Genomic DNA, 27513 nt, shown 5'->3' with positions numbered 1-27513 from the left:
TACAAAAAACTAAAAGGCAAAATCACTGTCTATGCATAATCTGCTTACATCCTTAGTTAAAGCATCATTCCATGTCTATCTCTCTTGACTAGATTACAACCCCCACCAAAAAAATTACATAAAAAAAAGGGGGGAAAAAACTAAAACCTTGATCAAACTCTCTGTTATCTTTTCACCTAAAAATTAAAAATATATATATATATTGTTTTCTATTTTTTTTCCATTGGATTCAAGGGCTTGAGACAGACTTGAACTCCATGCTTGGGTTTTATCGTGAGGACAATAACAGGAGCATGGCGATAACTGTCTGAAATAGTGAAGCTAAACCTTGAAATCAACATGGCTAATATGATTTTAGCTTCCATCATAGCAAAAGTTTGGCCTATACAATTCCTGGGACCAGCAGCAAAAGGGATGAAATGCCTGCCAGGTGAAAATGACTTGGAACTAAACCTCTCAGGATTGAACTCATTTGCATCTTTTCCCCACAACTCTTCGCTATGATGAATTGCAAGGACTGGTATCCATATTGATAGCCCCTTTGGTATGTGGAGATCTCCTAGCTTAAAATCTTCAAATGCAATTCTTGGCAGCACTGTAGCTGGAGGATACAGCCTTAATGATTCATTTATTACCATGTTTAGCTGTAAAAAACAAAACATGAACGTAATTATTTGACTTCTTGTTTGAGGGAGTTGTTTAAATTAATGATCCTGCTTACCAAGGTGAGTTTGGGAAGATGATCAACCGAGGGTGTTTCGCCATTGCAGATGTGATTTACCTCGGCTCGGACCTTCTCTTGCCAAGAAAGATTGCTAGAAAGAAGCATGATTGTCCAAGTGAGCAAGAGAGCAGTAGTTTCATGGCCGGCAAAGAAGAAAGTTTTGCATTCATCCATAATCAACTGCAGATTCAAACTGAAAGACCCATTTCCTCTTTTATTCTGCATTTCATTTAGAAGCATTCCTAGCAAATCATTCCCATATGAAGTGCTCCTACCAATCTCCACACAATCTCTTCTGCTTTGTATAATCTCCATTAGTAGTCTCTCCACCTCCATCTTCAATGATTTTATTTCTCTGTTGTATTTACTAGGAAAGAACCTGCATAAAGCATAGACAAGGAAGAATTAGAAATGACGCTACAAAAATTCATTACATTCTGTGAATGTAATTGAGACTAACCGACTTCCAGGGAAGCACAGATGCCTGCTTGCTTGAGCACAGAGTCGTTGAAGAACAGTTAAGAGATGGAATATTTGCTTCCCTTTCTCGTAGCTACAATCAAATTCAGTTCTTGAAATTATATCAGCAGTGAGTCTAGCCATATATTCACCAATCTCAAACTCAGTTTGGCCTGATTCTACAGCATTTTCCAGTGATTGAAGCATCTTCTTAGTGCATTCCACCATGTGCCCAGAATAGCTCTTTTAAAGAAGAAAAGAAAAAGAAAATTCAACTCCAGATGAAATCATAAAAAAAATTAAAAAAAAATCAAAAAATGAGAATAAAAATAATACCTTCAGTCTGTCTCCCATGAATGCCGGCGCAACAATATGCCGTTGATGATACCAGTTTTCACCGTTTGCCATCAACAAGCCACCGCCGATAAAATTTTTTGATCCTTGCTGTTGTAGCCAGGATTTACCAGCTTTAATGCTGTACTTGGTGAGAAGTTCTTTGATCAACTCTATCTCTGTTAAGCACATGCGAGGCTCGATACCATTCCAGTATATAAATCTTTTCCCTGCAGAATCAACACAGCCATCAGAAAAATCCCAAGTTTTCAAAATGAAGTAGATTATAATAAAATTAAGAAATGTGGTCACCATATTGTTTAGACCAGGCAACGTAATGTGGCAAGAGGCGAGCAACGATGTCATGATGAATAGAATCCATGTGTTTGGAAGTAGAGCATGAGACGAAGGAGATGACCTCTAAGATGTTGCCTGTAAGTGGGCGTGGTTTTGGGCCACGGACTCCTTGCTTCTCCATGATCTTCTTGATGCGCCTTGGAGTTATGAAGTAACATGAGATGGTGTCATATGCAATCTTCAAGAACACACACATGAACACAAGCAATACACTTTTCAATACCATCGTCACCATCGCTCTCTCTAATGAATTATGAATATGAGAATGCAGGAGAGAGTTGTTTGTGTGTGATTTGAGGGAGAACTCTGTTATTAGTGAAAACTGAAGGAGGGTTCATCAATTTATATAATCGCAAACTAAAGCTAGATTTAAATAAATTTATATGTATGGAGAAGATTCTATGGTTATAATTTTAAAATGAACTATGAACCAGTGATTAAGAACATCATAAAATATTTGTTATTCTTCAAATGAAATATTTGTTTAGTATTTTAAATAAATGCAGGAAAAAAAAAATTCTTCGAATCAATTAAATACCCACTTCACTGTTTACTAGTACTGAATTAAAAAGAAATCCATTAAATATTTCCCATGAGAATAGTTCAGGGTTGTGCAGAGTGGTTGAATTTCTCTATATCTTATATTTAAAAAAAAAAATGGATTAAAGAAAATAAATTGAAAATTACATATATAAAAAAGGCGTAACAGCTAGGAATAGAAAAGGTGTAGGAGAGTGTTTGGGAGAGGAAAGAAAAGAATTAAAGAGAAGAGAAGAGAAGGGTTGACCTTAAATTCACGGCTTCAGTCTGCTTGGGAAATTGGAAACAACAAAAATGGCAGGTCTATTCAACAGTATCCTCACACTGAAATTTTAGATGCATTTACCTTATTATCTTAATTTAATGACTCAGCCTACTTCAACAGCAATATTATTAGATTTTAAAAAATATATTAAAATATTTTTAAAAATAATTAATTCATTCAAAAAATTTTAAATTTATTAATATTTTTAATATTACAATAAAATAAATATATTTTATATACAAGTTATTTTCAATGAAATAAATAAAACTTAATTTTGAGATATTTTTCATTAAAATACTTATTGAACAATAAAATAAATATATAAACTTCTATTTATTCAAGTACAAAAACAATTAAATATGGCATTTTAAAATAATTAGACCACGAAATTATTAAAAAAATTATTACAAAGGCAGTATAAAGTAATTTATATATTAAATTAATTAAGAAAATTCCTAATAAAAAATAATTTATTATTATTGAAAAAATCAAGTGGATTAGAAAATAATATTCAAATATTACATTAAACAATTATATTATTACCATATTACATACTTGTGATTTTTTTTTAAATATAAGTTTAATTGTATTGCCCATATCTAATATTATTTTGTTTTATTAATGTTAATATTATTTATTTAAATAAAATTTTAAATGAATTTCCCAAATATATCAAATTTGCTCTAGGATAATTAAATCAAAGGAATATTAATAAATTTTTAAATTTGCTGCTAAGTTTACACTTCTTCTTTCATTTGCCAAAAACATCTTCACATCTAATTTTAGAAGAGAAAAAGGGGAAAAAAAATAGATAATAAATACTAAAATTTTTTGCTTTAAACATTATATTACGTAATATTAAACTATTACACGTAGCATCAAGTATATTTATTAATTTAACAGTTAACTGAAATTTACATAAAAAGATGAATATTTTTAAAAACATTAGATATTATAGCTAACTATTAGAATAAAATTTAAAATTGCAATAATCTCAAATTTCAGAATAAATTATCAGTATTTTTTTTTAAAAGAGGACTGGCCATTTGGGGTCAATTTCTTGAAACGGCAAAGGTGGTAAATTTAATAGGAATCGAGCAGAGAGCTTCGAATATTCTTCTTTTATCTTCTGTAAAAATTAAGTAATTAATTAATTAATATGAAAGATTATTTTTATAATTATAAGAAGATATGTGAATTTCCTTTTTTTTTTTTTTTACTATTCTAATTTTCAAAACATCCAATTAAGCATGCATGTGTATATAGCTATCCACATGATATTTTCAGAATATGTCCTTAACAGAAGGCTACATTGCTACTGGTTAACCATGCACAGTTGTCTACTTCCTTTTCGGTCGTATGATCCCTTTCATTCTTCACTTACCGATAAAAATACCCAAAGCTGTTAAAGTTGAAATTTCTAATTCACTCCATTTCAAATCAAATTAATTTAAATTAAACTGATTTAATTTAATTTTATTTCAGTTAAATTAAAATTATCAAAATTTTTAAAAATAAAAATCGAACCCAATTTAATTTATTTTTATTAATTTTTTTAATAAAATCGAATTAAATTAGAATTATGAAATTTTTAAAAATAAAAATTGAACCGAATCGAAAAGAATAAAAAATCGAACTGAATTTCTAAATTAATTTAATTCGATCAATCAGATTCGAAAGCTAACAATATAAAAAACCAAAATCTTCATTCTACATATAGAAATTTAATATTGGCTATACTTGCTAATTTTGATGAAAAATATTGAATTAATTTCATAAAGAATATGTGTGTTTATGATAATATTTGGATATGTTTTATGAATAAAAAGATTTAGTGATTGGTGAGTCGATGAATTAAAACTTATCCAAATCACTATAGAAAACTTTATCTAAAAAGATGGGGCATTATTATTATTAATGCCTAAGCTTGCAGTATAAAAATAAAATAAATAAATTGTCAATGGCGGAAAGGTTCTAAGAGCATCCTAATGTGCTAATGATTAAAAATTCAAGTTGTTTCTCAATATCTTAATAACAAAGGATAAGTGATGAAAATCCAAGAACAATAATAGTTTCATTTGGAATGGAAAGTTGTAAGAAGGTCCTTTAACCTTTAACCATGTGTCCAATCACATTGAAAATATGCTAAATAGATTTTGCACTCGGATTTCTAGATTTTACAACTTATAAAATTATTTACAAAATAGATTTTTCAATAATTTGTTATTTGAAACAAAATAGATCTAATTCTTTTTTAACTTAAATTTAAAAAAAAATTGAAATTTATGTAATTTTATAAAAATTCATTCTAATTGTTATTTTATAAAATGAATTATACAAAAATAAAAATTGAATTATGCATAGCATATGGGACATGCTGGGATTCTGAATAAGAGAATTTTAGTGTAGTTATGTTCTTGCTAAACCAAAACCGAACTGCACATAATTAATGTTTTATTTTAATTCAATTTGATATCTCAATTCTAAATTTGGCTTAATTTTCAATATCTTCGTCTTCAATTCTGATTCAGTATCTCTATCATAAAAAAACAAGAAAGAAAATTCTGATTCAGTATTACCTTAAGAAGTTTTTATTTGTTTATTTATTTGAATCTCATTATATACGAAGATTTCATTCAATTGTTGCCGAGAGCGAACATACAAAATTATGAATATTTTTACTTTTTTTTTTTAAATATAGAATTTTCAAGTTTAAAAGAATTAATTTTTTTAATTTTAAATAAAAAATTATTAGAAGAAAAAATCAATTAAATTAATTTTTATGAAATTATTGATTTCTAAGTGATGTTAGAGATCCAATAGAGGTAGGCTTATATATTTGTCAACTTGATTCGCTCATAACTTCTTTCTTTTATTGACTCATAACTTTCTTCTTTTATTTTTTTTTCTTGAATGACGCATAACTGTTGTACTACACCTATACACCTTACCGTTAGGGGAGAGCATAAATCGGTTTGAACTAAAAAATCAAACCGAACCAGTCAATTTCAATTTATCAGTTCGATTAATCGGAATGTTCAGTTTGGTTCGATTAATATATTTAAGATTATTCAATTTTCGGTTCAGTTCGGTTCAAACGTGTTAAATAACCGATCAAACCGAAATAACCGAATTTACTGATTAGACCCAAGCCAAACCCGAACCCTCCCCCTCTAGTACCCAACCCGAACCCTCCCCCTCCCCCTCCCCCTTTCGACCCTTCTCTTCTCCTACCCTGATTCAGGCGTTCTCCAGTCCCCATTCCCGATTTCTCCTCCGAGCCCGAACCCCTATTCACTCACAGTCAGTCGAAAGTAAAATCCGAATCGTCGAATCCCATTAATTTCTTTCCCGTCGAACCGTCAACCTCTTTCCCGTCGATTTGCTGAACTTCATCCTCGTAAGATCTTTAATTTCAGGCAGAAAACAAAAAGAAGCTTCTTTTTCATTTAAACCTAATAATGCTTTACACACGAGCAGGAACAACTGGAAAAAGGAAACAAAGATTAAAAAAAATGAAGAGTAGGTCTGAAATTTTACAAGAAAAGCAAGAAAACCAGCTCATAAAATCAGGTTTAATCATCAAAACAATGGTTTCCAAAGTTACAGATCTGTCCTCTAAGCAAAATAAAGACAGAAGCTTTTCCTGAGCTTCTTTATCTTCCAGGAAAATAAACACTTTTAGGGGATTAGTGGTAGGTGAATTAGCAAATACATTTGCTTTTCGGCGGGCCAAATGGGTATATCAGCAAAAAGCAGAAATGTGCAATGAGAGTGGGATTAAAAAGGCATTAGGCGGAGAAAAAAAGGGCAGTAACCATTAGACCCAGAAGAGAAGATAGACGATCATGTGTGGCTCACTACTTTGTTAAGTATTTTGGGTGATGGCTAGGCTGATGATTGTTAGATTTCTATAGAAAGCTTAAGGTAGAGTGGAGGTTAGGAAATTGAAACATCGAGCGACGCGTGAACTTCATCCTCGTTCTTTCTTCTCAAAATGGCCAACATCACCACCAACAACCTCAGCGACAGCTGCGATCACAAGGAGTCGAGTCCTCTCTTGGACAATAGCATCGTAAAGCATAACAAGAAACCCACAATGATTTCCGGCACCAAAGTTGCCGCATCTTCTCCTATGGAAAACAGAAATCTGCAGTGCTGAAATTGGGCCGCCCTGAATATGAGTGGACTGTTAATGGGTTACCAACTTACCATTGAATCACGGTAGCGTTGTAGGTGAGGCCATGGGTCGGGTTCAGTGGGACTCCGGCCTCTTCGCTTGTCTCGGCGGCAATGATGAATTCTGTAGGTTCAGTGGGACTCCAGCCTCTTCTTCTTCTTCTTCTTCTTTTTTTTTTTAATTAAGGTTATTTCGAGCTTTCATGAAATTGATTGGTTATTTCGGTTTGAACCGAACTGATTTTTATCGGTTAGGTTCGGTTCGATTATACTTTCATAATCGGTTTTTTCAGTTTTAAAAACTTTAACAAATCGATTTTCGATTTTTTCGATTCGGAACCGAACCGACCGATTGCACCGCCCTACTTACCGTCCTACACCTGTACACCTTATCATTTCATTATCATGCAAGTCATACAAATGGATAGACGATGTCCTTTTCCATCATAAGCGGCCATTTAATTCCCTCCGGCGCCAAATGGATATGATCCCAAATGTATAGAGGTTTTGTTGCCCACTAACCCATCAAGTCAGTTGAGCAAGATCTCCTTCCGATGGGCCCGAGTCCAGCTCTGTCCGTCCTATTTGCACAAGTCAGCGCTGCACGCTAGTGGATGGACTTACATATTGGGCTTTCATTGGACTACGACCTGGGCTTCCCGCATGGATTTAGCTGTGATCTGAATATCTGAGACTCAATAATTATCAAGTGTCTCTTTACCTACTCACTAATTATTCCAGGTTAATAAGGGAGTAAATCCCAAAACTCCAATTATTACTGCGTAGCTCTAAAAGTGCTTTTGTTAAAACGTCTTTTCTCCACATTTACTCATTTCAAATATGCACTTTTGATTTCACTCACGACCCTTCTTGCACTGCCCCTGCTATTTTGCTCTCCTTCTTTTATGTAACACGTGCTTTCTCGATTCGAGTTATGTCTTACTCTTCTCATGACTTCCATTAGTCCCGACATTGTGAGTTTAGTGTCTTCCATCGCCCTCTTCTTCCCTTTCTAATTACTTCTTCTCCAGCGAATATGTTGATACCACCGTTTATAGAATTAGGACTCCCCTTTCTAATAAAAGGATTGTCTTTCCTAATCCACCTTCTGTGGGCTTAATAGACGTTCAGTAGGAACGCAGCTTGGTCTTCTTTGTCAAGCAGCGCGATTTCGAGTTGACCTTTTTTTTATTCCTTTTTTTATTGAGGTCTTCCGTCACTTCAAAGTGACTCCCCGTATATTGTCTTCCAATTCCATCTTGTTTATGTGTTGCTTTGAGTCCGTTTATCTGTATTGAGATTTTGTCCCTCTATCGCTTTGTTCTTCGCCTTCTCCGCCTCGTTAGGTCTAACTATGGATTCTACTACTTTGATGGGTTCTACAACTTTGGTTCCTGAACAAGGTTATCCATCTTTATCGGGTATAAGAACTTGATAAAAGATCGAGCTTAGACTTGATAAAAGATTTAGCTTAGACTTTTGTGGTAGCCGAGCTAAAAGAGAGCTCGGACATCAAATCAAATGGCATGTTGATATCTCTTGGGTTATCATGTTTCGAGAAATGTTAAGAACAAAACGAATTGTAGTCACTACCATATATACCTTATATGCTGTTAATAAGAATTATATGCAAATATTTAGTGATTTCTAACGTGCATTTAGTAATGTGCATCAACAAACCTCTAAAGAAGATTAAGGCAAAGGATCCCCTTTCCCATTTCTCTTTTTATTGATAATTTCCAATGCACTCTGACATAAGACTAAGCCTAAATTTGCTTTTGAGCACTTGGTTGCAAAAGATGCATATTTCTCCCTAGCCAGAAATGGCATCCACGTAGGAAAAACAAAGAGAAAATTCTCTTACAATTTGATCTCAGAGCAACAACGAGAGCTACTGAGGTCTGAGATTGATTGATTGATTGATAGCAAATTCTTCAAGAACATCAAACGTGCTAAATTCCTAACTTCAATACAAGTAAATGTGTACGATTTTACTTTCCAAACGACAAGACTGGATTGCTTTGCCCATCCATCCCTCTGGCAGGGACTTTTGAGGACTCGTGTACCCTAATCACAAACCCTAGGTTTGAAAAGGATAGTGAACCTTTGCATAAAGACCGAATTCCCTAAAAACTCCAGCTAGATCTAACTGAAATATATTCTTGACATTATAATCTAGGAAGCCTCCACACTTCGTGCCTATTTGGCATTACTGTTATAATTACTATTGAGAAAAAACACTCCATTAAAAATATTATTTAGAAAATATTAACATAATTTAGTTATAAAAATACCACAATAACAAACAATTTTCCCAAACTGCTTTTTTTTTAACAGCATCTAAAATATATATATATATATATATTTTTTTTTTTTTCTAAAAAACACTTTTCTAGCATCCAGATTCAATGTCAATTAGGCTCTGCGTCCATGACACGCTAAACCAAGGCTAACTCATTTCTCCATTACTTATCTACTTCGACTAATTCCAACTCAGCTGCACAAACATCAACTTCTCATTTGAGGTTACACTTGTTCACGGTTGCAATTTCGTCCTGGCTAAATCAAGCAAATCCTAATCTCGTGCTAAACTCAACTCCACAATTTATATTTCAATTCTAGATCACTGCGGAACAGAGTTTGAATTGGTTTCAATTCTAGATCATTGTGGTTCAAGGTTTGAATTGCCCATTGAACATTGAGCTTGAACAGTGGATTCACATTACACCATAATCCAAATCTCAAGACATAAGACGATAAGCCCCAAAATAGTTCTTTTTAAGACGCCAAAGGTTTCGAGGGGCTACTATCTACCTCTTGAAATTGCTTAAAAAAGCTCCCTACCTTTGTCCCAACATCCATCTGCAGCTAGTTACAAGAGAAAGAACAAGTGCAGAGGAATTGAAAGATATCTTAGCCATCAGCATAAGCAATTATGTGCAAGTTTAACCCAGAAAGTTTGCAATCTCGACTATTGGTGCAAACAAACATAAATCATGCAGGCAATTCACTGTGGTGTGTTAAAATAGAAAAATACAAACATCCTAAAAGGAAAAAAGTTTGTCACCCAACAAATGCTCACATAAGAATTTGCCACCTCCAGATAAATGTTCCCACCAAACAAAATGTTAATATCAATTACACAAAACTAATACCCAGAGTTAAAAGGTCAATTCAGTTTCTTTTCTTTATCCTTCAATGTATACGGTCTTGACAACATCCATTGCTGTGCATTGGTGTAAGAAACAAACAATATGAAGTGAGAAAAGCAGAGAAGCATAATCATTGCTTCAAAAAGGAAAGGATACTTCTTTGGTGGATGAATGATCAAGTAAAGTATGTGAAGAAGAAGAGAGCACAGATATAGGAAGGTCAACAAAATTGAGAGGCAGGTAAGGGTGGTGGAATTATGAATCTTGGCATCTTTTCTTCCACTGGGTGTAAAGTAAAGAAGAAAGAAGAGAGCATAAAGAGCCACATAAGGTACAATCAATTTGTCCCGACACAGAAGAGGAAACATCGAAAACAATGCATAATGCATTAACAACTCGAATGGCCCACGCAATTCTGTAGCTAGTAGGCTTGCAGGAAGAAGTGGTAGCAGAATAGACTTCTCATGCACTGCAAATTTTACAGTAGTGATGCAGATATTTGCTACACAAGATATAAATCAAATGCAGAATAACAAAGAGAGGAAAGGATATTTTACTTACCTTGGAATGAAAATAAGTAGAAAGAGAAAGAACTATTAACCAGTGCATAAAGGAATCCTTTTCTGCTGGGAGCCATTATTTGCTGTACCATTGAAGGTAGAAAGGTTAATACAGTGGCAAGTAAGCTGACAAACTTCAGTGACTGTGTTGTAAATAATCTCTTCCACTTAATGAGAATCGACGTGGTGCACCAAAAGTTAGCCACATAATCCTCGTATATCCCTCTCTCAAAAGGAGCTAGGCGGAAGAGAACCTGTATGACATCCACAGGGTTGACTTTAAGGGAATATAGTCAAGAAAACTAGATATTGGATTATTTGATTTAATTTTTAATTCTGATTTTTTCCCTTCTTTAAGTAAGGTTAAAGATGTTTTATTTTCATTAGGAATATTCAGAAAGTTGTTTCCTTCCTATTTAGCATCAGACTAGAACCTTTCCGATTTGGGTTTCCTAATCTAAGTAACTACTAGAGTAGGATTACTTATCAAGTCTAAAAGAACTACTTAACCACCTATTTCTTAGATTTTCGATAATGGAATTTTGGTTTTATTTGGAAGGCCAGAGTGCCTGGTTTTCCCTTCTGTCTTTTCCTATTCTCTTTATTTACTGTTCACAGCCCCATTTGACTTTTCCCGTTCCAATCAGATCTAATTCAATTTACTAACCCCAAACTCTCCTTCTTTCTTAATCCTTACCTAAAAGTCATCAATTGCTTGAGATTTCCCCACCTGGTCCTACATCATAAGGTACTTAATCAAATCATGATTAATTGATTATTAAACAGTTAACTTCATATAGTACCACAATGAATGTGTCATATATTCATATATTCCGTGTATAATAATGCAGATCATTTTCAACCTCAAAAACACCTCCTGCCTTTGTAATGAAATTTAGCGAGTTTTGGCCTAAACTATGCCATAACACAAAACAGAACTGCTTAACCAACACAATGCTTACTCAACTATGGATATATCAGAATCAAAGCTACCACAGAACAAGCTTCTAAAACAAAAAATGAGGCCTTTCCATTTTTTCCCTTTGTAATTTACAGCCAGGAGTTCTGGTATCAATAGAATTATATGGATCAAAGTCCAACATAAACATTGAAAAGAGGGTGAAGGGTATAGGACTTGTCCTCCGCTGCCTTGAACACATTATAAAGTAATGCATATTCAATTCCTGGAAAGAATACTAAAATGGCATATTTTATCCAGGAAGAACCCAATTCAAGGAAAAATAATTGGGAAGGTCATGAAAATAGAACAAACAAGGAATTAATAAGTTAATATCATTTGATTGCACAAATGATGCTGCAGTGACTAATGGCATGAACTAGTTAGAAATTCTGTCGCACGGCAAGCTGGTGGTTATTAAAATAAAAACCGCAAAGAGAGATGTGAACTACCAAAAATCACACTGATAATTATTTTTTTAACCATAGAAGTCACAGGTAGAACTACATCCATTAACCAATTGCAATGGAAAAGAAGCCAACTAGTCTATTTCAAAAGATAATACAGTTCTTACCTCCATAACTGTATCTCTTGAGTTAAGATATGGCCACCAAATAATTGTGAACGTTCCTAAGACCACCAATCCAAGCTTCGAAACCTCAAGCACAGGATTCTTATGCTTTAGGCATTTACCTAGGAGATGGCTGAAAAAAGCAGGTGCGAAATAGGCACTCATCTGGAAGACGGAAAGAAAAAGTAAAAAGAACTTACAATAATCATCAATCTAAGAACAAAATGCATGGACAACACACAATCAGGATTTTAGGATTTTCTAAATTTAATTTGGCAGATTTTACCTGGCAGGGATACATGATTCAGTTACCTTTTTGCCCCCCTTTTTTTAAAGAAAAAGTTATTGCATTTCATTAGGTTTTACAAAAGCTCAACCAATTGTTAAGACTATACATAATTGGGGTGGCATCCAAAAGCGCAGCAACTACTGTAACCAGGCTGCTCTAGGGTATCATTACAAAACTGTCATTCATGAGCAATAAACTTATTTGGACATCTATTTGGAAGTATATGTGACACAAGAATTATGTTAAGCAACATTATACCATGCTGTTGGTATTAGACTCAATTAATTAAAAAACCTTTGAGCTTCAATCACCAAAACTTTGATCACAGGGCTATACCAGGATGGTTGATCAGTTGATAACAACAACGGAATAAAAGCAGAATAAGTAATTTTTCTATTTGTGCTGGTATTATTCTAGCTATTAGTTAAAAAGGAATCTTTAAGAAAATATACATGGAAAGATTCAGGTGAAAAGGGTATATGTTCCTCATCCTACAACACTGTAAGCAGTAGCATATAAAAGACCCCATACACCAAACAGCTTGAATCTCCAGATTATGAAAAACCTTCATGCAAAATAATGGACTGCATATTCTTTCTTGTTCTTGATGAAAGAATACTTCCAGCTTCTCAAATGACCTCTATCAATTCTCCAATAGGTATTACCAATTCAGCTATCCTTTAATCATATAATTGTGTCATGACACAGACACTTAATTCTGTTTTTGGAGCTTGGAGCCTTGGATCCATTATTCTTTTAAGGGTTATAGCCACACTCAACTTCATCATGATGAAATATAGCCCGCACCAAGCATCCACTTACTGCACATTCCTAAATATGTTCCAATTAAATCTACCATCATCATTCAAGACTAACTAAAACCCAACCCAGTCACATTCGAGTTAATACTAGGCAAGCATTTTCTGAACTTTAATAAATGTGATCATTGGTGGTCTAGAAGAAATGATAATGGTTACACATTCCAATAAATTGCTAGGTGCTTACGGAAGAAGTAGCAAACAAAACGGCAGTTTTTTTATCAAGTATGGGAACATGATGTAGACCAATTTGTCAAATGTACCATATAATGAAAATCAACAAATAGACAAGGGTCTCAAGTCTTAAGACCTCTCAAGCAAGCTCCTCAGGCATTCTTCCTAAAACATCATCAATGAACCCATCATCCACTTGACTCAGTCTATAGCTGTCCAAAGGACCCCCTTATAAATGCTCATGTAAGCTAACTACAAATTCACCCTATCCGATACCTTTTTAACCATCGTGTATAAGCCTGCACCAGCACACTATATGCCTCATATTTTGATGCTTAAAACAGCTTTTACATTGAAATTTCACGCTTCTCTTGATAGATTTACAGCAGTATGCAGCATGTATAATTACAATAAATAACTCACCCCCAGAATGCAGTATGAGTACATTATGAGGTGCAATTGATCGTAAGCCTCGCAAAATGATCTACACTCTAACAATAAAATCTGAATGTTAACTTGGACTTTTGCTTGACCATTATTGAGGTGAAATTATAAAGTATCATATTATGATCCATTACAACAAATGGAATAGAAAATTATGTATAGAGAAATTCAGCAAGTCAGTGCACACTCCCGGAATGAATAGACCTAGCCAATCAATATAAACTGCTCATCTTTAAGATAGCAAAAACACCGGTAAGTGTCCTTTTTAATCCAATAGTTTGAGTCATTCAACCACCACCATTCATGCAGGCAGGAAGCAAGAAAAAAAAAACAAAGAAAAACAAAGAAAAAAGAAATGCAAATCTGAGAACCCATAATGCAAACAAAAAAGGACCTGTTTATGGTTGAGAGAAAGACAGAAGAGGACAGAAGCTACAAGGTCCTTGTGAGAGAGAACAGCAGCTATGGCTCCTACAGTAAGGCCCAAGCTGATACAGTTATACTGAAACAGGAAAATATAAGGATGAGAATGAGTTTACTACAGTACTACACAATTTAATAACAAGATATACTTGCAGGGAAAAAAATATACACATATGAGGACAGAAGTTCGCTAAAACCTGAAAATGGCCATGGTCAACTAAGATCAAACATGGATTGATTAGAATCATTGCAATGTGCCATGCAACATCACTTTTACGTCTGCTGGAGTGATTCCGATAATACACAAGAACAAAATAAAGAACAGCAGGGAAAAAAATCAGGGCATCAGAGGATAAGACTGTCCATCTCATGAGCTGTTTCCTGCAAAGAAAAGTACAGAATATTAAAATAGCAAAAACAAGAGTAAACATTCAGTTCACAATAGAACTGATGATTTGACAAAAGGGGAAAGGATAGTAACTGAACTATTATGATGCCCACCCAAGATAGGACTCATAACCACGGGAAGTAAAAAGAGCAACAGAATCAGGTTCGAAGTATCTCAGAAAAATGCCATGAATATAACTCTGGTAGGCAGTGAGGGGAGGGTAGTCAAGTCCCCAGTATTTGAGATCATTGTTGGTGCTGTTGCGATACCACTCCTTAACTGGAAGATTGATTGTGATTTCCATCCAATGCCGCTGTGCCTCATAGTCACCAAACTTGGGCGGATTGCCAGCACCAGAGTATGGATGGAGTGACACAGTTGCTCGAACTAACAACCCAAACACAGCAATACACAGGAAAGAGGATTCAATTCCTTTGTGAACAAACCACCAACACGAATCATCATCCTCATTAACAGCATCTGCCATGTCTTTTAGCACCTTCTTTTTCCCCTTTTTCTCCATTTATATTTCTCTCTCTAGTCTCGCCTGGTTACCATGAACATAACCAAAAATAATCACCATCAGCAGTCTGAAAAACAGGATTCACAAAGAGAACCAAATAACCGGAGCAATCTAAATCCACCACTAAGCAAAGCTTCATAGAGAAAAAAGAGGGAAAAAAAGGAAACAAATACCCCAATCAATCAATAACCACAAGTAAGCAAAAGTCTAAAGGAAAAGACGCACCAACTCAACAAACCTCTGCAAAACAACTTAGGAAAGGCTGTGCAATCTAGGGTTTCGATGGAAAGTCTCGATTCAGCCAACAGCTAAAATCTATAGACCACAATTGTTCAACTGTTAATGCTTAATCTATAACATTTCTAAAAACTAAATTCTGACTCTTCGAAATTACACTACCAGAGACAATATCTAGCGAATATTAAAACTTGTAAACTTGATCTTTTTCAAACATCTAAATATTGCTGGTTAACATCTAACTTACGTTTCATAAATCTCCCCATAACATTTTGTATTTTGATTCAGGATTCCATGCAGTTCTCAATGGAAACAGAGCAATCGCTAAAAGGGGAGCTTAAAGATATAAGGCAAGAGAAAGCAGAGAGAGAAAGAGCAGTACCAGTTGTGGATGGAGTGAGGATCGTCGGGATCCTGGGGCTCAGAAGGATTAGGAAAACATTAAGTAATATCAATTAAATTCAAAAGTAAATTAATTAAATATCTATATAATCTATAGGTTAATGTTATTAATAAAAATTGTATTTATAATAAAATTATAATTTAAGATAAAACAATAAATTGGGTTAAGTTTAAAATTTTAAAAAAAATATTTAAATCTTATAGTTTGAAAAATTAAATGATTAGTTATTTTATTTCTAAAACCATCTTAATTGATTTACATATTTTTCAAATCATTAATTATTTAATCTCGTTTAAATTACTTGGATTGGTAATTGTATTTTTAAATTATAAAAACTCAATAGTTTCTTTAAAAAGAAAAACTCAATAATTGTCACCAAAAAAATAGGTAAACTGAACAAATATATTTTAAAATTGCATTAAGGGATTAATAATAAATTTATTTTAGTCATTTTTAACCGTTTAAATAAATTGAAACATTAAATAATTATTTATTTAAATTTACTGGACTAATTTACTTACTTTTTAATAAATAAAATGTTTACATAGTTAATTTATGTCAAATATTTGTATTTCCAAAAAAAATAATAATATAAAAACCTCCTTTTTTAAGAAAAATAAGAGACCAATTTTCACTTACATCCCTTAAATATTACAACATTTTCAATTTGATTCATTAACTTTTTTTTTTCATAAAACTCTTTAAAGCTTTAATTGAAGTATTATTAAACTCACTATTACTTATTATAGCAAATTTATAGATTAATAAAAATAAAATATTTTTTTTATCTCTCCTTGTACCTCTTATCATTTATTTCTTTATAATCAAAATTTAATAAATCTTAAATATTTACAATAATAATAAAATATTTATGTCAATAGTAAAATATTACACTAACTACATTATTTATAAATTTCATTTTTTATTTATTAATTATAAAGTTATAATTTTTTAAGTAATATTAAAATTTTTTACTTTTAATATCCATGTATTTTCATGAAATTAAATATTAAAAGTAAATAAAATAAATATTCAATATTAACTAAATTATAATAATCCATAGTTTTATTTTTAAATATTACAACAAATATTATTAATTTAATTATATGTTGTTAAATATTATTATTAGGCAAAATACGCAAATATCCACTTAAACATTTTACGAAAGTTCGAATAAATTCATATTTATCTTTTAGACTAAATAAGTCTAAATTCTTTTAATTGAGTTGAAATTAGTTATGTATTAATGATGTATTTTAATATAAAAATATTATCTTTTTTAGTTTTTAATTTATAAATTTTATTAATATTTTTAATTAGTGATATATTTTAATATAAACTAAATAATTTTTGCATGTGTTTGATTCAAAATAGTTAATTTAAAATTTTTAATAATTTTTGAATTAGTTATTATATATTTTATAATTTTTGTTGGTATCGTTACTGCTTATTGAATTTGACAGAGAAAATCTTTTTGTCATTCACAGATTTAGTCTTTGATAATTGCATCGAATAAATTTGAGAGATTTCAGATTCTATTTCCTCAATTTTCAATATAAAAAAAAAAAAAAAAACCTTTTTACCATGTATATCTGCAAACAGTAGTCTGAAACATAACATTATTGCCTAACAATTTTCAAGCAGATGTTCTTCCTATATTAAACTTCTGCAAATATATTTTTGAATCGAAAGTCTCCTATATTGGTAGTGGCATTATGGGTTACCTTGGCAACAAAGTTAGATTGATTTTGTTTAAAGTTGAAAAGTAGTTTATGCAGTTTTATTACAGTGAAAGAGATAATTTAAAGGAGTTTTTATGTTTTTGGTGCTAAAAAAAAATAATTGGCGTAAATTGTAAAAAAATTCTTTCAATATAATAGAATTTTTTAAAATATTTTTATTTTTATTTTTTTAATTTAATAATAATCTCATAATTCTCCATTCATTTTTTAAAATTTATTAAATATTTATAATTAAATAATAATGTAATAACACTGTAATATAATAGTATCAGTTATAAGTCTATGATAATCAGTTATATGTTTTTTTATAAAATATTATTTATATTATATAGATAATCATTAGAAAAAATACAATGGTACTATTTAATTTAAGTACTATAAAATTATTTGATTTTAAAAATAACGATATTATAAATGTCTAATCACAAGATAATATATTTCATAATTTTAAATATTTGTTATACAGTTTTTTTTTATTGACTTTTAAATATTTTTTTGGATGATTTCAATAATATTTATAATTTATAATTTTTTTATAAATTTACACAATTTTTTAAATATATGTTATTTTATAATATAATATTAAATATATTATATTAATATTTAATATTAATATCAGCCAAAATATATATTTAATATTAATATAAAATATAAATTTATTATATAAAAAATAAACAAGACTGTATTTATTTTTTTTTAAATAAAGAATAAAAATTTAAATAAGTAGAATAAGAGATTTTTCATATTTATTTCGATATATTTTATTATTGGATTAAGCATTTGAGTGTATTTTTTTATCTGTTATCATACTAAAATTAAATAGTAACCATATAAATTTTTATAAATTTACATAATTTTTATATAAATATTAAATATTAATTTAATATATTATATTACAAAAATAAGAAGTATTTAAAAAATTTAAAAAAAAATATTCAGATGCTATTTAATTCAAGGATGACAACAGTCAAAAAATATTGTTAATAAAAGACACCATTTTGTTTATTTTTTATATAATAAGTTTATATTTTATAATATAATATTAAATATATTTTATATTATTTAATATAATAAAAAATATATTTAATTTATTATATATTATAATCGAATATATTTTGTCATATTTATTATAAAAATATTTAATTATATTATAATATATATTTCCATGATTAGTGTTGGATTTTGACTAGTATGACATTACACCCGGCAACGTTATATTTTTGTTGACTTATGGGGAGACAAAATGTGCTTTGTTTGTTGCTGAATTTGAGATTTCAAAAATTGGTTGAATGTTATTAATTGTTTTTATTGATTTTTTAAAACCTTAATTAAAAATATTGGGTAAAATAGTAAATTAAAAATTAGAGAAAATAATATTTTATTATTAAAAAATATTATTTTTACTATTATATAGTTAATATGAATTTAATAAAAAATGTTAAGAGTTTATTTGGTCTAAAAAATAAAATTGAACTTATTTAATTTTTAGTTTTAAAAATTAAAAGAAACATTTTTTAGCATTTTGCTTTATTATTATTGTTATTAATGACTAAAATGATCGAAACGAACAAATTGTGGTCATATTTGAATTTACGGGAGAGGTGTTAGGGTTTTAAGCTGGCCAGTTAGATTTTTTTTAGTAATAATAATTTCATTAAAATCATAATAAAAATAATAAAAGATATATTTAATAGAAAAATTTTGAATTTAAAATTAAAATTATAAAGAATTTGGGTATTAAACTTGTTAATATGTGTATTTTTTTAAAGAAAGAGAAAAGAAAGGAATAAATTGATTTAGTTATATGAGAGGAAAGAGAAATATATATATTTATTATTAATTAAAAACACATAATAGCCAATAAAAAATGTTTTATGATACTTATTATTTGTGTTACTGAAAATATTTTTTATTTTTTATTGTTTAAGATATAAAAAATTTTAATTATTAAAAAATCTATTTTAAGAAAAATAACTTTCACTTTTAAATAAAAAAAATTATTTTATACTTTTTAAAATTTTTATTAACATTTCTATATATATAAATTTATTAATAAAATTTATTTTTAAATTAAAATTAAACAATAAAAAATAAATTATTTTATTAAAAAATATTTTTCTATAAACCAACAGAATCTAAAATTAAAGGCAGGAGAAATTTAGGAAAAAAAAAAAGAAGTTAGTGATTAAATTGAAAACACATTAAATTTGAAGGATTACCTATGAAATTACCCGCCAGAAAATACAACCTCCTCTTTCCACACTGCCATGGAGCCCTGCAGAGCTAGAAGTTTTATCGAACGCTCAATCCTACGTGGCAAAATATAATTGGACTTCCTTCTACCGTGAATGAGTATAGCTGTTACTTGATCATTCCGTCGTCTGTTCATTACCCAACCTTTTTGAACTGCTAGTTACTATATTAGGATTTTGCATCTGTCGTTGTCTATCTGTCTGTCTGTCTCTCGAAAAGCTTTGCCGGCGGCGACCGGGGATCGGAGACTCGCCGGGGAATAGAAGATCATTTGGACAAGGAAACTTGAGGAAGAAGATGAAGGTTTTCGTGAAGACTTTGAAGGGTTCTAACTTCGAGATCGAAGTAAAACCTGAAGACACGGTATAATTTATTGTTAACGTCTTACTTGTTGGAAAATGTTCGATTTTATGCTACTTATATTGGTTATTGACTCTTGCTAAGGGTTTAGGGATTTAATTTTGCAATTGAATGTTGGCTTTTCTTTTCCCCTGCGATTGTACTGGTTGTGTATACTATATTTACTTTCTTTCTGTAACTAGAGTGGGATATATCAGTTTTCACGTAATTACTTGTGATGTGAATGGATGCCAGAAAGTCGATGGAAGGGAAGCGTTTAGTTTCGTTGCTCATATCAACTTTTGGTTTATTAATTTGCTCGTTGAACTTGTGGACATTATGATTCTTGCCCCTATTCAATGCCTCGTAGAGTTTGGTTACTTCGATGGGAATGGGGCTATTGTTGACTCTCTCTCTCTCTCTCTCTCTCTGAGAGAGATGTCATGGGTTTGGTCGGATGTTGTTATTGTAGCTCGAGTTAAGAATGTAATGCAATAGGAGATTGAGAATTTGTTAGTGGTGGGATGTGGTCAAAGCTAGATAATAAGTTTAGGTCCAAAATAAAAGAAGTGTGGCTGAAATCAAAAGTAGTTGATTATTTGGGGAGACCGAAGTAGGGAAATTCATTAATTGTAGGGTGAAAAATGTCAGTCAAAGAAGATGCTGCCTGAAACAAATGACTGCTAACTGTGTGCTGGTGTTGACGCTTTTGGGTTGTAATTTGTATTTTTTTTTTTTTTTTTGTTTTATATTTGTTATGTTGTTATAGCTTTGTAAACCCGTTATGAATATACACAAATTTTTTGTGTCTAGAATAGAGAAGAGTAACAGCTTGTATTTATTTAATCAAAGAATGAGGTTCAATATCTAATAAAAATCTATTTGGACAAAGAGATTTGATCTTTTGATTCTCTCCACTGAAAAAGATTCAAGGACTTGAGAGCTTGTTCTTGAATTGGTCTGCCTCCCTTGATTTGATGAAGAAAATCTTTTAGTATTTGTTTTTCTTGTTGCTTCAGTTAAAGTTCTTCGAAGATTTGAAACAGAGTTTTGGCTGCTTTGGATTTGATTACACTTGCGGGGATTTTTTTTTCTTGGGGGTGTTGCAGTTATTTTACTTGTGTGACAAGTGGTATGATTTCATTGGCTGACCTCTTCCTTTAATGAACAACATGCAGCAAATATTATTGGCTTATTGTGTTATACAATGTCAATTTCCATATTGGGCTTATTTAATAATTATTTTAAGTTAAAGGAACTTATTACTTGGTCTTGTAACTTTGGACATTAAAATTCCCTTTCCTTTAATGAACATATCAATTGAATTTCTGACTTTATTGTACTATTGCTTAAAGTTGTTTGCTAGTGGATTGATGGTCTCCTTTTTGGGAAGTTCAAAGTTCATTTGTTTGATGTGGCTTTGCTGTTATTTATTTTGGCTTACTCAGAACAATAGCATTGATGATGAATTATTCAGGTTGCTGATGTCAAGAAAAACATAGAGATAGTACAGGGTGTGGATATTTACCCTGCTGTGCAACAGATGCTGATTCATCAGGGGAAAGTCCTCAAAGATGACACAACGCTGGAAGAAAATAAAGTTGCTGAAAATAGTTTTATTGTCATCATGTTAAGTAAGGTGATTTCCTTCTCCCTTTCTTGCAATCTTATTGTCTTGTTTTTGTATTGTCTACAAAATAAAGGAAGAAGAATAGAGATAAGACAGGGCTATGTAACATGGTTTTATATAAAGTTACTTTACGTAAAGGCCATTATTTATAGGTTTTTTACCTTCCCAATACCGTTACTCCCGCTATTTAAAGTGCAAGAAAAATTTGTTCCTATGATGGTTGTTACGGCTGTTATTTATCGTTAAGTAATGGTAACAGCCTGTTATCTTTTCTTCTTAAAGCCATATGGGACAGCAACTCAATTTCTTTTTCTTAGATTGAGAAGTTTTATACTGCTATATCTCACTTTTCTCAAATTTCTATCAAAAGTTAATTATCTTCTACAAATGTCTCATTTCGTTTCTCTTAAACTAAGATCATCAACTATCTTTCTAATTCTATACATTTATACCTTATAAAATTTGAGTTATTTATCTTTGTTTTACTTTTGTTAAAGAAAATAATATTGGATGCCAAGTTCTTTTTGTCAAGTTTGGATTATGAAAAATTATTTTTTACTATCCATGTTATCTACATTATATTTTATCTATAAATTAATTATTATAAAAGATGTCTAATAATGATGGATTAAATGTTTTTATTTGATGTATTAATGCTTATTATTTGATTAGATATCTTAGTTATTCTCATAACTTTAAATATCTTTTCATTTCATGAGTTATGCAAATTTTCTTAAAAAATTTCGTAGCGATAGATCGTTACCGTTATGTTACGGCCATTACAGGCATGGTTCCATTACCTGTGACCTCGACTGCGACTTAAATCCATGCTACGCATAGCTTGAATATTCTCCCAATCTTACGGGGTTTATTTACTGCTAGAAATACAATAGGTATGCAAATACAATCAATCAGTTAATCAGTACTACAATCAATCTCATAGTTACTGTACATTCTATGCCCAAATCAAATCATCTCTCTTTATGGAATTCTACCATCTGTTAATATTTTCACAAAATGGAGCGCTACCGTGTTGTTTTGAGGGACTGGGGTGAGAAACACTTTGTCAGATAGAACTCTGCACTCCCTTGGAAAAGTGAAGAGAACATTATTTCTTTGATAATTATCAATACATTAGAACTTAGAAGGTTTAACACATCCATAATATCACTGAACAAAGTCTAATTTTGGATTTTAGACTATTTGGGTGGTATACTATGTAGACTGCCCTGCCACAACCTTCTTCATTCCAGGCTTGAAATGCATTCAAAAGCAAAATGTTATGATATGAAACTTGCAGGATGTCTGATATATCCATGGCCTTGAAGGTCATTAAATGGAAGCTTGTTGTTGGTTCCTTTGTTGCCAAATACTCTGCTGTATGCCGAGTCTATTGTTATACCCAAACAGTGTCTTTATTGGAAAAGAAATTTTACTGTAGGAATTAAGATGATGTTTTGTTACTTATGTCTCTTATTTAGTGATGAATTCAAAATGTGGAGTGCAATTTTCATGCTGTAGATGTTTTGCAGACATTACTTAATTTTCTATGATGAATTTTTGGTTATATTAGAAATTTTTATTGCTCTTACATCTTAAATTTAATATTTGAGTTACCAAAACGTTATGATAATGGTGTATAACTGGAGGTGGGACAGACCGTTATTTGTTAAAGATGTTATTACTAAGTTCAATCTATTATTATGTTTGAGTTCCTAAAAGATGGATTTTCTTATTCATACATGCTGGAACATTTCTAGAGCAAGGTTTCATCAGGAGGACCGTCAACTGCTTCAGCTGCACCTCCAAGTCAAGTAAGAAAACTCAATTCAACTATTTCTTAACGGGCAATCTTGTTGGGCCATCTAATTGATGCTGGCAGCATCATAGCAAGTGTGCAAAACTGCATCCTTTGATGAAATTTAGGATGGGATGCAATGACCTGAAAAATTATTTAGTTCACAAGTCATGTTTGAACTTTTGTTTCAATAATGTACTTACCTGGATTCATTTATCAGTAGCTGGTGATTGCCTTTACAGATTGTACATCCGACTTTCAGCATGTGTATTTGTATGTTTTCCTATTGATACTTTTACTTGGGTATCAGTTGCAGCATGATATATGTGTTCCTGAATATTGTGTAATTATTCCTTGGCCTTGTCATTGGATAAATAGTTGTTGAGTGCAAGACCAATACTGTAGCATGAGTCAATTAAAGATTACAGTACAGTGCTTGTCCATGAACGTTGCATGACGATTATTAGGGATGGCTACTCGTTTCCCTTCTATCTTCTCCTTTTAATGATTTTTAGCATGATTTCTGCATGTGCAAATAATGGTTCAGTTTTTTCATATTAAAAAAACACCTCTCCTTGATTCTTATACATTTTCTGTAGTTTTCCAAAGTTGCGGTGCATGATCAAGAAACTTTTTCGTTTCTATGTAGTTGAATATAATTGGCATGACATGATGTCCATTTTTTATTATTTTGGATCGCGCAAACTAGGGGAGGTTCCTTAGAATTACAATAAAAATAACTACTAAGCCTTAATCCCAAACTAATTGGGATAGGAAAATATTAAATTCATGATCTCTTGAGTGTTTATCATTTCCTCACAAGCTAGGATAAATCACCCTTGTCCATATTCATTCCTGCTTTTATTGGCAATATGACACAAAATCATGATACTGAGTTGCTTTCTGAACTCTGAATTGTTTATACAACTGCTTGCATGTGCAGGCCCGGCCTGCAACTTCTTTGCCTTCTAGTGCAACACAACCTTCAACAACTACTCAAGCTCCTGCTCCAACTTCTGAACCGTGGGTTTTGAATTTGATTTCTATATTCATTTTCTACTTTTTGATAGATTCTTCTCTTTAGGTGTAACTAATGCGCATTGCATTTTTTTTATGAACTTTGCCCATTCTCTTTTTTGTCCCTACTCACTGAACTTTTGAATTTTGCAGACCACAATCTGCCATTGAATCTGCTCCTACAGTAGTTAGTCCTGTTTCGTGAGTATTTCTTGTGCTAGTTTTAGAATGTTCTGTTCTATTATGAGTCCATTCATGATGCCAAACAGAACTTGTTGCTGTTGAAATGTGTAATATGATGAGTCTTGAGAATTCTTTTTTGCGGTCTGCATTACTGATCTTTGATCTTAAGAGCTCAAGTTTACATGTTGAATTTAATCATGTTTCTTTTGTATTTTATTTTACTCATTTCTTGGTGTTTAAGCAGTTCAGAATCAGACATATATGGACAAGCAGCATCAAATCTTGTTGCGGGAAGTAATTTGGAGGCTACCATTCAACAGATACTTGACATGGGTGGAGGCAGTTGGGACCATGAAACTGTTGTGCGTGCTCTACGTGCAGCATATAACAACCCTGAGAGGGCTGTTGAATATCTTTACTCTGTAAGTCAATGATCAATTATGGGCCTTAATTATGACCTGTTGACTAGACATAGCTTAGCTCGATTGCTTGATGCTTGCCATTTTGAAGCTTAAAAAATAAGAACGGTATATTTTCTTGTTCACATATTGGTATATATCATCTGTTTCCTACTGGTACTCTGTTAGTCATATGAGTATTTTCAAAATTTAATGCCAGGGCATTCCGGAGCAAGCTGAAGTTCAACCAGTTGCCCGAGTTCCTGCTAGTGGGCAGGCTACAAATCCACCAGCGCAGGGTGAACAACCTGCAGTACCTACCAGTGCCGGGCCAAATGCTAATCCTCTAGATTTATTTCCACAGGCATGTTCTGCCTTTGTAATTTTTGGTCCTCATGATGTGGTTGTAACCAATTAACTATAAGTGATGAATGTAATTTTTATGGCATCAGGGCCTTCCCAGTATGGGTTCCAATGCTAGTGCAGGCACCTTAGATTTTTTGCGCAACAGTCAACAGGTGCTGAAATGCTCTATGAGTGATTATCTAATACAATCATTAATTGGTTCATTTGGTTGGGGTTTCTCAATTGTTTCTCTTCTGGCAGTTCCAAGCATTGAGGGCTATGGTGCAAGCAAATCCCCAAATACTCCAGGTAATTCTTACCATGTTGATTCATTTGCTTGTTTCTTCTGTTGACGGATGTCAATTTTATGTTGACTAACCTGCTGCATGATGAATGCTGTTATTATGCATTCCAGCCTATGCTTCAGGAGCTTGGGAAGCAAAATCCACATCTTATGCGACTCATTCAAGAGCATCAGGCCGACTTCTTGCGCTTGATAAATGAACCTATGGAAGGAGAAGGGTGAGATGAATCTATGGTACTTGGAAGGCTTTGTTTGTGGTTTTCCTGTGTGTAAACGCTAATTTATTTATTCTATGGGTAATCAGGAACCCACTTAACCAGTTGGCCTCGGCAATGCCACAGGCTGTGACCGTCACCCCTGAGGAGCGGGAGGCAATTGAGCGTGTAAGTTTAAAAATGTTTTGTGCTTTGTTGGTTTATTGCTGTGTTACGGGGTCGTTTGTGTGAAAATTACTGTAACTGGCATGCGACCACTCTTTAGGGTATTATCTGCACTTTCTCCTTTGTCTCACCAGCACACTGGAGGAAAACAAAGAAAAAGACTCTACATGTCTGCTTAGGCTCATTTATTTTTTTAATCCAATGGTTGGGGTATATGAGAGCTAGTCAACCATTCTATATTGAGACCTCTTGACCTGGAATTCCAAATATTAACTTTATAGGGTGTCTCCTCAAGGACGAATCCTACTATTTTAGGGAAAAACCTATTAAAATTCCCTGAACTACAATGGTGCCTTTGATATCACATTTAACTTTAACGGATGTAGTGCTGTGTGAATATAAAAAAAGTTAATGTTCTGAGCCCTTCATGTGAATTGCCAATGCTCTCATGCAAAATGTAATACGATGCAAGTTCGATATTGCTGTGTTGAGAAGTTGAGATTTTATTACCTGAGAATATATCATGCTCTTTCTTAATTTAAAGTCTGATACTGTAGCTTTGCATGAGGTCAATATTTTAATTATGTTATATCTTGCTGCTGTTAAATTAGTACATAATAAAATCAAAACGAACATGCAAGGGTCAATAGAAATATAAAACAGTCAGTTAGGGGACGTGAAAGAAAAACTTGGAATGGATTTGCCTTGTTATATGGTAATATTTTTGTTGGTCTTGATTGAATTAATGAATTTGACAGCTTGAAGCAATGGGATTTGATCGAGCCCTTGTGTTGGAAGTATTCTTTGCATGCAACAAGAATGAAGAACTGGCAGCCAACTATCTATTAGATCACATCCATGAGTTTGAGGAATGAGCGTAAGTGTCCCGTTTTAGTTTCCATGTTGGGTGAACTTGATTTTCTCGTTCTGTACCTTAACTATTTCTCTGTGGGCTCTTTTTATCCTTGGAAAAAACATAGCACATTTTTCTTATGTTTAATTATTGATTATCAACAGTGTTATTTATACAAAATAGCGTTGGAATAGCTAAAAGGCTTCTCTTTCCTCATTCTGCTCTGGATCTGCTCAGCAAAACGCGTGTATTTTATTTAAGGGAAAACGATACTCGGTCGTTATGATGTAGAAAACTCGCTGCTTGGTTTTTAAAATTTTAAAAATATATTAAAATATCCTCACATTTTAATAATTCAATTAGTTAGTTAGCTTCTATCATTAATTTTTATGTCTATTAATTTTAACGAGATAGGAGGAGAGAGACCTTTTTATTTTGAAAACAGCTTTGTACATGGCAGTCAAGAGAAATTCG

At 32.0% G+C, this 27513-nt stretch overlaps 3 protein-coding genes across 6 annotated transcripts; 1 reads left to right on the top strand and 2 right to left on the bottom strand.

Moving 5' to 3' along the window:
* Positions 1 to 13: 13 nt before the first annotated feature.
* On the bottom strand, positions 14 to 2290 carry LOC110627424 (cytokinin hydroxylase). Its single transcript, XM_021773727.2, has 5 exons — positions 1829 to 2290; positions 1520 to 1746; positions 1185 to 1426; positions 722 to 1103; positions 14 to 644 (listed from the first exon to the last, which is right to left on the bottom strand). The coding sequence occupies exons 1-5, from the start codon at positions 2106 to 2108 to the stop codon at positions 210 to 212; spliced, it is 1566 nt and encodes a 521-aa protein (XP_021629419.1). The 5' UTR covers positions 2109 to 2290; the 3' UTR covers positions 14 to 209.
* A 7557-nt stretch (positions 2291 to 9847) lies between these two features.
* On the bottom strand, positions 9848 to 15844 carry LOC110631185 (probable dolichyl pyrophosphate Man9GlcNAc2 alpha-1,3-glucosyltransferase). Of its 4 annotated transcripts, none has more exons than XM_021778949.2 (8): positions 15642 to 15721; positions 15396 to 15472; positions 14748 to 15181; positions 14444 to 14627; positions 14218 to 14325; positions 12102 to 12263; positions 10571 to 10823; positions 9848 to 10478 (listed from the first exon to the last, which is right to left on the bottom strand). In XM_021778949.2, the coding sequence occupies exons 3-8, from the start codon at positions 15155 to 15157 to the stop codon at positions 10027 to 10029; spliced, it is 1569 nt and encodes a 522-aa protein (XP_021634641.1). In that variant the 5' UTR covers positions 15158 to 15181; positions 15396 to 15472; positions 15642 to 15721; the 3' UTR covers positions 9848 to 10026. The 4 variants fall into 4 exon arrangements, with proteins under 4 accessions (XP_021634641.1, XP_021634625.1, XP_021634616.1 ...); XM_021778933.2 differs by having other exon boundaries at positions 15383 to 15472; positions 15642 to 15719; XM_021778924.2 differs by lacking the exons at positions 15396 to 15472; positions 15642 to 15721 and adding an exon at positions 15777 to 15844.
* Positions 15845 to 19795: 3951 nt separating this feature from the next.
* On the top strand, positions 19796 to 27255 carry LOC110631174 (ubiquitin receptor RAD23c). The gene is made up of 12 exons (XM_021778914.1): positions 19796 to 20155; positions 21609 to 21770; positions 23522 to 23575; positions 24503 to 24582; positions 24730 to 24777; positions 25004 to 25181; positions 25378 to 25521; positions 25610 to 25675; positions 25764 to 25811; positions 25918 to 26024; positions 26111 to 26189; positions 26945 to 27255. Exons 1-12 carry the CDS (start codon positions 20090 to 20092, stop codon positions 27059 to 27061), a joined length of 1149 nt encoding a protein of 382 aa, XP_021634606.1. The 5' UTR covers positions 19796 to 20089; the 3' UTR covers positions 27062 to 27255.
* Positions 27256 to 27513: the final 258 nt, after the last annotated feature.

This window comes from Manihot esculenta, chromosome 1 (assembly GCF_001659605.2).
Source record: "Manihot esculenta cultivar AM560-2 chromosome 1, M.esculenta_v8, whole genome shotgun sequence".
Lineage (NCBI taxonomy): Eukaryota > Viridiplantae > Streptophyta > Magnoliopsida > Malpighiales > Euphorbiaceae > Manihot > Manihot esculenta.
The sequence above is the reverse complement of the archived record's forward strand: the minus strand, read 5'-3'. Positions and strand labels throughout refer to the sequence as shown.

Excerpts from the sequence above, each read along its gene's own strand:
- LOC110627424 (XM_021773727.2), bottom strand. The coding sequence starts at position 2,108 with ATGGTGACGATGGTATTGAAAAGTGTATTGCTTGTGTTCATGTGTGTG. Across the intron at positions 1,747-1,828 it reads TGCCTGGTCTAAACAATATG|GGAAAAGATTTATATACTGG; the intron begins GTGACCACATTT and ends TTGATTCTGCAG. Across the intron at positions 1,104-1,184 it reads CTGTGCTTCCCTGGAAGTCG|GTTCTTTCCTAGTAAATACA; the intron begins GTTAGTCTCAAT and ends TGCTTTATGCAG.
- LOC110631185 (XM_021778924.2), bottom strand. The coding sequence starts at position 15,157 with ATGGAGAAAAAGGGGAAAAAGAAGGTGCTAAAAGACATGGCAGATGCT. Across the intron at positions 14,628-14,747 it reads GGTTATGAGTCCTATCTTGG|GAAACAGCTCATGAGATGGA; the intron begins GTGGGCATCATA and ends TTTTCTTTGCAG. Across the intron at positions 10,479-10,570 it reads CTACTTATTTTCATTCCAAG|TGCATGAGAAGTCTATTCTG; the intron begins GTAAGTAAAATA and ends TAAAATTTGCAG.
- LOC110631174 (XM_021778914.1), top strand. The coding sequence starts at position 20,090 with ATGAAGGTTTTCGTGAAGACTTTGAAGGGTTCTAACTTCGAGATCGAA. Across the intron at positions 21,771-23,521 it reads TTGTCATCATGTTAAGTAAG|AGCAAGGTTTCATCAGGAGG; the intron begins GTGATTTCCTTC and ends GAACATTTCTAG. Across the intron at positions 26,190-26,944 it reads AGCGGGAGGCAATTGAGCGT|CTTGAAGCAATGGGATTTGA; the intron begins GTAAGTTTAAAA and ends TGAATTTGACAG.